An 11,187-nucleotide genomic window follows, 5' to 3' on the forward strand; every position below is an offset into this window, starting at 1 on the left:
ATATTTTCAACTTATATATTTATTTTTGTTAACAAACTAACTCAAATTATGAATTTGAATAAATAAATGAATAACAGGCAAAAACAGACAAAACAAGGCCATATTGAATAACCAAATAATATGTTAGGGTTAGGGTTAGGTTTAGTGATGTGATGGGCTCCTCTGGACCAGGTGGGTTACTGATTCTCCCTCATTTGTTTTACTAGTTGATTGCCTGATCCAAGATAAAAGAGAGCTGCTACCCTGAGCTGCTTGCTGCAGTTCCCCCTCCTTCTGCTTTTGGAATCTCTCTTTTCTTGGCATTATGCTGCAAATTTTATAAATGAGATAAATCAATGAGGTGCATTATTATCAAGAGTGACTTACATAATCACTATAAAGCTGACAACAGAGTACACACACATTTTGTTTTACTGTTTTCTGACAGAGTTGAAGCATAAGCAGCATTACACTATTAATATACCACAATATACCTCACCAGACTGTCGTGTAGCTCAACTTACATTCTACCTTTCATTTCAATAATTACGATTTTAAATGAAACAAAACTAGTGAACTTGTCTAATTTGTAGAACAGTAAACTGACTTTAAATTATCTGTCTGTCTGTCTGTCTGTATCTCTCTCCCTCTCTCTCTCTTATGACAAACATGACAAACGTCAGTAAACAGCTGGACAAGGCTTTGAAATCACGGAGTTTTTAGTTTGTTTATTTTGTAGGAAACGTCAGACCAGTTGCGACGTAATTTTTTCAGCGGCGCTAATATTGTGGTTAATTTATCACCAAACAACGTCGGGGGATTGCACAAACACCGTCATTACCTGTTTGTCTGATGCTGCGGGCAGTGTTATGCAAGTTCACACCTCTCATGAACTAGTTCAAAGTTCAGTTCATACAAGTAAACATGAATAGTTAACGTTCATAGTTCACCATTTAAATTCTGAACTAGTTCATAGTTCATCCATCACTACCCCTTGCCTTTACTGTCGGAATCTTTATCAGACAGTGTGTAAAAATCCCTCAGATAATAATAAGGTGCATCGGATCTCGGATGTAGTTGCTGAGTCTGCGTCTCTGCTTTCTCTTGCCATCTGTATATGAGACCGAGAGTTGTTGTGTTGCAGGTATGGCCTGCCCCTTTAAGGAAAGTTTGTAGTGTGTGACGTAGTGCACCTGGGTGTTATGGGAAAAGACGCTAAAAGTGTGTGTATAACGAGAAGTGACGGACCACATAGAGGCGATGCGAGTGTTGCTCCTGCTGTATAACCGAGAAATAAAGTGGCCGCATTCCAAGTAAAGAAACATCTCCTCCTCCTTCTTCACGGAGCGGTCCGGACGGCTGGTTACCGGCCAGACAGCGAGCCAAGATAACCAGTGACAGGGGCGGCTCCTGGTACAGGAGACATAGGAGACTGATTTATCATGACGTGACACGTGCAATGTAAAACAATACATTAACGTCACACCATCATCCTCTAACCCCGGCACGCACGGGAGGTAGAAGCGCTGCGAAAAGCGGTCCGCCTCCTTTCCTCGCCCATACTTGGGCTGTTCGCATTGGCAGCGTAGTGCCGGGAAGCGCCGCAGCCACACACACACAGAAGCACATAATCTCCTGTGGCGGCTACAGGCTTGCATAGGTCAGTCACCTGTGAAGACCAGCATAATTTACCCCTGAACCAGCGCGGAGAAATGATGATGATGATCCAAAATTAAATATAAAAAAATGTTATATAAATTGAATATAACAAAAATTTAATTAAATTAAATTAAATATAAAAAAAATTAAATTAAATTAAATGTAAAAAAAAAACAAAACTGCGCGCTCACATCCTGCTCACAAGCCTACTGCGCACATTTTGCGCAGAAGCCCATTGCGCACATTCCTGCGCAGAAGCCCATTGCGCAGAGTTGAACCTATCCGGCTCTGTTGAGCTATACTGAGTGCCAGTCTACTGAATGAATCTGGAATCTTCTCTCAAAAAACATTCCCCCCCCCCCCTCCCATAGGGTTTGTTGTGTGAAGCTAATTAGGTGTTTTATAAAGATGATAACGTCAGACCAAGTGAATCCACTTTATTTCAGCATGAACAGAAAAAAAAGAAGGGAGTTTCATTTCACTTCACAACAGTTCCTCATAGAAGCATGATGCACACAAAGAGAGGTATGAAAACCTACTCATTTTGGCAGCATAGTAGGGACATTTGGTGAGAATTTGCGCTTCTGTCTCAGGTGTGTCCCTGATGTACACGCTGCGGTGATAGACTGCAGTTAGAGTCAAAGATGAATAAAAAAAAGATTAAATTATCTGGTGCACAATTCAGAAAGCATCGCAAAGTAGAGGAGAAGAAAGAACAATATATAGGTAAGAATCACCCCGATTGTGGACATCATTAATGTTTATTTGTGATGACATGATATGCTATCAGTACAGGACTCTTTTGATATTTTGTATTATATATTTTTATTGTTTTTTATAGCTTACAAATTTATCTGCCTGTGTGTGCATCTGTTTACAGTCCAAAAGTTATTGGGGATGCATGACAGTTTGCGTGTGTATGTTGGGGGGCGCCAATTTGAAATCTCGCCTAGGTGGCCAACATTGCCAGGGCGGCCCTGACCAGTGAGCTGAGCTCCCAACTACGGTTCGGAGCTGAGACACTGGCCAGAGAAGAAAACACTTGGAATACGTTGCTTGTTTGGTCTGCATATGTGTGCCATGAGTGATGGGTAACGTAGTGCGAAGTCGAGTTAGTTGGTTTCGGTTAGGCTACATCGCGGACATTTTACGGGCACTGAGCAACGACATGGTAAAAGCATTCGATTTAGACAGCGTCTCTCCTGAGGAGAAAGTATTGAAATGTCCTGAGGGTCGGTGAACAGGTAGAGGGGTGGGGCACGTGACAGTTCTAGGCCAATGGCTGTAGGGTTTTGTGGGATGGCAGGCTCTCATTGGCTGATGAGTTGGCGTATCAGGGGTGAATGAGGAAAGGGAGTGAAGAATACAGTGGTGGATGAGAGGAGTGTCAGATAAATAAATGCCCTGTCAGATATCTAAACACATTTGGGGGGGAAATTATGACAGAGAGAGTAATTTTTATTCTTAAATATTGATGAATGAAGAAAAAATTCGGCTCCAGCAGAAGGGCACTTTTCTCATCCAGGGCAAAAGGGCCAGTGCTTGAGCACCACTAGGGGTCTATCTGTGCACCTGCCTGTTCCTGATGTTGCTGCAGTTGTCAGGGTAGAAATACTGATTACTGATATTTGAAAACCTTGTGCAATTTAAATATTCTCAGACTGTTCCTGTGATTGCGATTGAATAAGTTTGGTTTAATCTGAGCTATAGCAGTAACCTTTCTACTACTCTAAATTGTATACCCATGAGTGTTACAGCGTGTGTATAATCTTTGTAAAGGTATCAAATACATAAAATATAATAAGTGGATTCAATGAAATCATTTAAAATCTGCATCAACTACAAATTAGCCCCTGCAATCTGTGCAGCCTCGGTGAGGACTTCTCCGGCTCGTTGTCTGTATCCCACCGACAACTCCTTCGCCCTCCTCACTTCCCTCATGTTCTCCTCCAGGTTCTCACTCAGTCTCCCTTGCTCCTGGTAAGATGGTGCGGCCCCCTTCACTTGCTCTGCCATTTGATCCCTGCTGCGGAGAAGCCAGGCGAACAACTCTTGTAGTGTGGTGCCCCTTGAGATGGTGGCTCTGGCGCTCTCAGAGGTGCCCCTCAGCTCATCCTGAGCTAACTTCAGACGTGGAGGCAGTGGCTCCTCTTCGCGATTGCTGTCGGGGACCACACTGAGGGAGAAGTCATAGCCGTTCATCTTAAGGGAGACTTTGTATGTGGCGTCTGGGGAAAGAGAGAGATACATAAAAGAAGCAGAAACAGATAATTAAGCCATGATAACCTGCCATCACATTGTCTGTACATGTGTGTCACTCACGGTGCTGCTCTCTGATCTTCCCCACACATTCAGCAATAGCCAGGGTGTCACTGTGGCCACAGTCACAGTTCTGTCGCAGGCTGCTGATGTGTCGGACCATGGCCTCATAATTCTGCTGCTGTTCGTTAAAGGTCTCGGCCACGTCGGAAAACCTCTGGTCCAACTCTGGCACGCCCACTCGCCTCATCACCATACTGGCAATCCGCCTGATGGTCTGAGCTTCAGGGCAGAAAGAACATCACAAACTTCATCACCAACCCTTATCATACTCTGTCAGAGCCTCAGCAACCCCTTTCTTTACAGACATCTTTACATGTCTTTATCAACTGCAGGGGTTTGAGAAACTGATGATGTACCACTGCTTGCTGGTGGGATCTGTCTGGCTGATCCTGCTTCATTCAGATCAGATGCCCTGGGCTGCAGGAGAGGCTGCCTCTGAAACAGCAGAATAGATGTCTTTATATATACACCTCCACCAAGGAGTTGATCAATGTTTTACTTCTCCACTTGTTAGCAGGATAACTCAAAAAACTTTGAAGCGGATTGCCATGAAACTTGGTGGAGGGATGCAGTTTGAGTGAGGACAGAACAGAACCCATTCAAATTCTGTGCTGATAAATCCAGGGGCGTTTTTTTTTTAACATTGCAAGATATGGGGTTTGTTAACATTTTGTCGATTTCTGGTTGTTGAAAATAATTTATGGATCTTGATAAAAAAAAAAAAAACTGACATGTTAATGAGGCAGATCTGTAAATATTGGACATTTGGGGAATAATAATCAGTGCCATTCTAGTTTACTTACTTATTTTTACTGGCATTTATAAAACACAGACATAAAACACTACAACACTAGTGATCGCCTGAAATCATGAAATGACTCGGTGCACTGCCATTGGTGAGCAGGTTTATTCAAGTGATTTATATTATAATCAGTGTTTTTAGTGGTTGTGACCAGACGCGAATAACTTAATAAGGACTTTCTATGACATATGTACAGCATATGTATGTTTATTCCCTGCAATTGTTACATTAAAGGAGGCTATAGCAGTAATTGGTTAATCCTATAATTTCCCCGAGGGTCATATGTGATCAGGTTTCACGTCCGATCTCGTTGGAAGCCCCTTTATGATCGGATCCATATTTACACAGAGCTCAGCACAGTGAAATCCCAGCCTACCTCGTCGTCCCCGGAGTTTTGCCTGGGGACGCAGCAGCAGCAGCAGAGAAGACGAGGCATGCTCCCGCGGCTCTGTCAATTTGTTTTCGGGTCAGTTATTTCGGACAATTATGCATTTGTGGTCCGCATTCCGCGTGACGTCAGCGTCATGTGATTTAGGAAAAACTTCCTGGTAAAGTTGCAGACACGGACGTCAGGTGTGAAGGACGTGCCCAGACACCTGTCGCAGCGAGGGAAACACTGCGCTGCTGTTGTCTCTAGATCAATATCTTAATTGACCCTAAATAAAATAAAAACTGCAACCTACTCATAAATACAATTACGTGTTTCTGTGCGGTTCTGAGTTGTTGAGGAATCTGCTCCGCAATCCTGCAAGTTAACGTGATACGTGTCTGTCGCTAGAGGGCGACCGCGAGTCCGTCCTGCCACAATAGAACCGTAGAAGAAAAAACTAGGGACCCCCATAACCCATGGAGTTTAAGTCTTAGCTTTGGAGAAATACGCGACACCAACCGGTTTTTATTTGTATTTTAACACATGACAGCAAGTTGATCTTTTATGAATCTCTCCACTGCCTGTCAAGGTGAGGCTGTGGTCAAACCCTTTTTTAAATTCTTAAATAAAGCCCACCAGGAGCGGTTCGTGGCTAGCGGGCAAAGTGTAAACAAAGAGACCGCCGCTGCACATCGCTCCCACAGTGTCCTAGTTTGATTTGAACTGAGGATACGCCACTAACCGGGCTGACATGACGGGGACAGCCCCACCGGAGAAGGCGTCCGGCTCCAAGAAGAAGTGCGAGAGGAAGTGGGCCAGCAAAGATGAGTACAGGCAGCTGTCCAGCATCATGGCAGTCATGAACAACCTGAGGAAGCAGGTGTGTGCACAGAGACGAGTCAGACCGTGTGTGTGCAGACAGCTTTGGAGAAGAATGTCCTAAAGTCAAAAACTACATCAAGATATGAATGATATCAAACAATATCGATCATGATCACAATAAATGTCACATCATTGGAGCAGTTTCAAGACTGACTTAGCTCCTGGGTGAAGTTTGTGTTTTTAAACTCTTCTTCATTTGCAGAGAATGACAAACTCTTGATAAACAGCTAAATATTTCGAATTAAGATAAGATTAAACTGAATTGATCCCCACAGAGGGGAAACTAAAATGCTGCAGCATCAGGCAGGTAAACAAGAGAGTAAAAATTATAAAACAAAGGCAATAGAATAAAAATAAATAAATATAAATAGCTGAGTATGTACATTATATACACCTTTCACTGTAGAGGATGATTGAATGACAACAACAAAAACTATGTTTGTGCATAAACATAAGGACATGTTGTGATGTGCAGATGACATGAATGTGCAACAAGTTATTTGCTGTTTGAAATAGTGCAAATAGTATAAGTAGAGTGACGTGGAAAAAATACAAATCTGAGTTAGATCAATATAGGTAGTCTCTAGGTAGATCAATTATGTTATTCCTCCTTACTGTGTTTGCACAATTCATATATGGATACAAATTGAACGTTTGTTACATTGCTACTGATGAAAATTGAATTTCCTGGATTTTGTTTACATTGTTCAATCTGCCAGCCTGAATGTTTCGCCCTTTCTTGACATGCGAAAAATGTGTTTGTGTGTGTCTGCTGCAGGGCACCCTCTGTGATGTGACCCTGGTGGTTCAGGGGAAACAATTCCCTGCCCACAGAGTGGTACTGGCTGCTGCAAGCCAGTTCTTCAGCCTCATGTTCACTAGTAAGTGTGCACACACACAGACATGTAATCACAGACAGCCCCACTTTGAAAGGGACTCTGTTTAGTTTGGAATCAAATCATATTCTGACGTTGAACCTTTCGCTCTTTTTTCTCACCTGCAGCCAAAATGATGGAGTCAATGTCCCATGAAGTGGAGCTCAGGAGTGCTGAGCCTGAGATCATTGAGCTGTTGATTGAGTTTATCTATACAGCTCGGTAAGACTTTGATTTAAACTTGAGCATAAGAAATGATTATCAATATAATAATAACAAATTAACAAAGACAAAGCCGTTTTTTATATTGAGAGACACATCACTTCTTCTTTCAGTGTTGATGTTCTTCCTGTATCAAATGTGTGTGTGTTTGTGTGTGTGTGTGTACCAGGATCTCGGTGAATAGCACTAATGTCCAGTCGTTGCTGGATGCAGCCAACCAGTACCATATTGAGCCTGTGAAGAAGATGTGTGTGGAGTTCCTCAAAGGACAGATTGATGCAACAAACTGCCTGGGTAAGAGCAGAAATACAAGTACTATTCAGCCAGGTTAAAAGGTAGGTGACAAGAATATTCTATTTGCTGAGCCCTCTCGTCATTCAAGTATTTGGTCACCAATATCAAAATACACCTTCTGGTGTAACGTCTGCCTGTCATGCAACTCATTTGAGTGGAACACTGATCCTTGTTTTGTCCTCTGCAGGTATTTCATCCCTTGCAGACTGTATGGACTGTCCTGAGCTGAAAGCAGCGGCCGAGGACTTCACCCAGATCCACTTCACCGAAGTCTACAAACTCGATGAGTTCCTGCAACTGGACGTGGCACAACTCACACATCTACTGCACCAGGACAAACTCACTGTCCGTGCTGAGGCCCAGGTACAGATATTCTCTAGGCTTCATTTCTTTGGTAATATTAAGTTGTACAAATGTACTTGAACCTACTGTGCAATTATACTATAATACTTGCATATAAGTATCTAAATATAATAATAAACTTTAATGGCCTTGGATTGCAAAATTGATGTGGTTTATTACATCTGGCCAAAATTGAGCTAAGCTTTGACTAATATTAAATGTTATCGGGGCGGTGTGGCCTAGGGGGTAAAGTGGCCTTTCTCCAACAAGAAGGTTGCTGGGTCAAACCCCACTCTTCCCCATCTGCATGCCGAAGTGTCCTTGGTAAGATACTGAGACCCTAAAAAATGGCCCCTCATAAATGTTGAGTGTACTGATGTAAGTCGCTTTGGACAAAAGCGTCAGCCAAATGACATGTAATGTAAAAATGAAATATCCACAGCATGTTTTGACACGTTCTGTTGTTGTATTTGACCTCAAAGATCTATGACGCAGCAGTGCGCTGGCTGAAGTACGACGTGTGTAACCGACAGCAGTATATGGTGGAGGTGCTGGGGTGTGTTCGCTTCCCCTTGGTCTCCAAAACCTTCCTATCTAAGACGGTGCAGGCTGAGCCCCTCATCCAGGACAACCCCCAGTGCCTCAAGATGGTCATCAGTGAGTGTTATAAAACAACACTCTTTTATAACAAACAGTACGAGCCACCATTGCATTATTTTAACTATATTATCTCTGTGTGTTGATGGTTCTCATGAGAGCAAATTGATGCGCCAAGGACTGTTTGGTTGACACACACAGCCTGTGCCTTTTTGTCCAAGGTGGAATGCGCTACCACCTGCTGTCCCTGGAGGATCGGGAGGACTTGGGAGAGAGCAGCCGACTGAGACGGAAGAAGCACGACTACCGCATCGCCCTGTTTGGAGGCTCCCAGCCACAGTCCTGCCGCTACTTCAACCCCAAGGTACCAGACTGCACATGCCAACAGTTATCACCCAAAAATATTGAATGGATATGTATTCATACGTGTGAACGCTAAAGACCAGATTCAGTTTCAAGAATTAAGAGGTTAGTCAAGTGTCAGTGTGTCTCTGCATACAGGACTCCGGCTGGACAGACATCCGATGCCCCTTTGAGAAGCGCAGGGATGCCACAGCTATATTCTGGGACAACGTGGTCTACATCCTGGGTGGCTCACAGCTCTTCCCCATCAAGCGCATGGACTGCTACAACGTACTGAAGGACAGCTGGTACTCCAAACTGGGTCCACCCACACCACGCGACAGTCTGGCTGCCTGCGCTTCCCAGGGCAAGATCTACACGTCAGGAGGGTCAGAAGTTGGTGAGCGCAGGGAGGTGGGAAAGAGGGACCTGGGACTTGGCAATTTTGGGGTTTGATGCTGTGGTTTGTTTTATCAGTATGATTTACGCCTATGTACTGTACGTGTGTGTCGACAGGTAGTTCAGCTTTGAACCTTTTCGAATGTTACGACACAAGGACGGAGTCGTGGAAGGTGAAAACCAGCATGCTCATGGCCCGCTGCAGCCACGGCTCAGTGGAGGCTTACGGGCTCATCTACGTCTGTGGAGGAACAGTGGGGAACAACGTGTCTGGCAGGATCCTCAGCAACTGTGAGGTTTTTGACCCCAACACACAACAGTGAGTCTCAGTCACACAGCTCTTTATAACCTAAGGACTGATGCACAGTCTGCGTTTGCTCACACAGATTTTGCCCATTGGCTCATATGGCGTGTGTATTTATATAATAATGAAAAAGGAACATGAGGGAAAACACTGTTGCACTATGGATCTACAACAGACGTATTGTGTGTAACTGTAGTTAAATCTGTATTTCTGTGTGGCTTTTCTTTTCTTATCTACAATCCACATTCCCCTGGTTTAGCTGTCAGTGCAATTTGGGGATCAGAATCTTGACCAGTAACAGTTTGAAGGTGCCAGTGATCAAACCACTAACCTTTTGGTTGGTGGATATCTCACCCTACTTCCTGAGCCACAGCTGCCCAAATCATTAATTAGTGTATATACCTATTATTAAGTGTGTATATACAGATTGCTCTTTTTTAACCTCATTGTTCTTTGGTTACACTCTAATTGTACTAATGAATGACACCCTTCCTTGCCCTGTCTCTGTCTCCCTCTCTTCCTGTCCTCAGATGGAGGGAGCTGTGTGGGATGAGAGAGGCCAGGAAGAACCATGGCCTGGTGGTGGTCAACAACAGGATCTATGCTGTTGGAGGGCAGGGGCCACTTGGTAACACAGCTGATAATCAACACTATAGTTGTGACGATTGACCCCAAAAGCTGTAGCAGGTTGGACTACCAAAGTAATGGGGCTTTTTTAAATGTTTTCTGTAGGTGGACTTGACTCATTGGAGTACTACGACATTTCCAGCAATGAGTGGTGTGTTGCCTCGCCGATGCCGTGGCGAGGTGTGACGGTGAAGTGTGCGGCAGTCGGCGATGTCATCTATGTGCTGGCAGGGTTTCAAGGTGTGGGGCGGCTTGGACATGTCCTGGAGTACCACACCGAAACTGACAGGCGAGTTAATCTATGAATATACATAATAGCTTGTTTCACACTAATGACTCCACCATTGCTGACAGTTTGGATCTGCCTTCCTGTTTCATGCCATCTCTGAATGGGTTTTCTTGCGTGTTCAGGTGGGTGACTTGCAGCAAGGTGCGAGCGTTTCCCGTCACCAGCTGCCTAATCTGCGTGGTCGACACGTGTGGCGTAAACGAAGATGAAGACATGGACTTAATAGACTCTCAGTCACACCCTGCAACCACAGCCCCTCCGGCGGCCTCCACCTCATCATCCTCATAGAAACTGAGAGGAAGTTGTGACGTACAATCAGTTGAGGCAGTCGCAGCAGCCACAGCATTAGGCCTCAAAAATAATTCTGGAACTGATTTACACGAGGCAAGACCTGTTTTTTGTGAATGTGAATATTCACGTGTGTATAGTAGGTTATGAAGTTCTTTAACTATGTCCAGTGGCCAAATCTTTTCTTTAACCTTTTATCTGTACCTGAATCTCAGGGGCTAAGTAAAAGTTCCAGTGGGACATTATCTACAAATATATATTTTAGGTTACAATGAAACTTTTACTAAGTTAGATTTGTCAGTTGGTATTTGTAGACTTTTAGTTATTTAGAAAAAATCCCAAACCAAAAAGAAAGTCTGAGGAATCCTGTCAGAGAATTGACAATTTGAGGGTTTCTTCTTATTTTTTTAGCTGTGAGGTTGTACCGCATTTATAAATAGTTGAATCTCGTTTGTGTTGTGTAAATATATGTACTTAATAATATTGCCTATGTATTTCACTGTAACTTAAAACTGAATGTACAGAGAAATTAATAAATATTGTATTCCTAGCTGTATGTAGTTACAAGTACAAATTGTGGTCGTTTTAAAAACA

At 43.5% G+C, this 11,187-nt stretch overlaps 2 protein-coding genes across 2 annotated transcripts; one reads left to right on the forward strand and one right to left on the reverse strand.

Annotated features, from left to right (window-relative positions):
- Window positions 1-2,060: 2,060 nt before the first annotated feature.
- si:ch73-345f18.3 (uncharacterized) lies at window positions 2,061-5,535 on the reverse strand. Its single transcript, XM_053446197.1, has 4 exons — window positions 5,139-5,535; window positions 4,317-4,395; window positions 3,961-4,179; window positions 2,061-3,866 (listed from the first exon to the last, which is right to left on the reverse strand). Exons 1-4 carry the CDS (start codon window positions 5,196-5,198, stop codon window positions 3,478-3,480), a joined length of 747 nt encoding a protein of 248 aa, XP_053302172.1. The 5' UTR covers window positions 5,199-5,535; the 3' UTR covers window positions 2,061-3,477.
- Window positions 5,536-5,552: 17 nt separating this feature from the next.
- klhl7 (kelch-like family member 7) lies at window positions 5,553-11,171 on the forward strand. Its single transcript, XM_053446196.1, has 12 exons — window positions 5,553-6,012; window positions 6,793-6,895; window positions 7,018-7,111; window positions 7,281-7,405; window positions 7,593-7,768; window positions 8,230-8,404; window positions 8,566-8,708; window positions 8,846-9,086; window positions 9,203-9,404; window positions 9,920-10,017; window positions 10,122-10,305; window positions 10,428-11,171. Exons 1-12 carry the CDS (start codon window positions 5,884-5,886, stop codon window positions 10,591-10,593), a joined length of 1,836 nt encoding a protein of 611 aa, XP_053302171.1. The 5' UTR covers window positions 5,553-5,883; the 3' UTR covers window positions 10,594-11,171.
- The last annotated feature ends 16 nt before the right edge of the window (window positions 11,172-11,187 follow it).

Source organism: Pleuronectes platessa, chromosome 18 (genome assembly GCF_947347685.1).
Source record: "Pleuronectes platessa chromosome 18, fPlePla1.1, whole genome shotgun sequence".
Classification (NCBI taxonomy): Eukaryota; Metazoa; Chordata; class Actinopteri; order Pleuronectiformes; family Pleuronectidae; genus Pleuronectes; species Pleuronectes platessa.

What these genes read in the sequence shown, in the direction of transcription:
- si:ch73-345f18.3 (XM_053446197.1), bottom strand. Translation starts at nt 5,198, where the DNA reads ATGCCTCGTCTTCTCTGCTGCTGCTGCTGCGTCCCCAGGCAAAACTCC. An exon ending in AAAACTCCGGGGACGACGAG is followed by an intron (nt 4,396 to 5,138) that starts GTAGGCTGGGAT and finishes CTGCTGTTTCAG; the next exon opens with AGGCAGCCTCTCCTGCAGCC. An exon ending in GATCCCACCAGCAAGCAGTG is followed by an intron (nt 4,180 to 4,316) that starts GTACATCATCAG and finishes TCTGCCCTGAAG; the next exon opens with CTCAGACCATCAGGCGGATT.
- klhl7 (XM_053446196.1), top strand. Translation starts at nt 5,884, where the DNA reads ATGACGGGGACAGCCCCACCGGAGAAGGCGTCCGGCTCCAAGAAGAAG. An exon ending in TGAACAACCTGAGGAAGCAG is followed by an intron (nt 6,013 to 6,792) that starts GTGTGTGCACAG and finishes TGTCTGCTGCAG; the next exon opens with GGCACCCTCTGTGATGTGAC. An exon ending in GCCGCTACTTCAACCCCAAG is followed by an intron (nt 8,709 to 8,845) that starts GTACCAGACTGC and finishes CTCTGCATACAG; the next exon opens with GACTCCGGCTGGACAGACAT.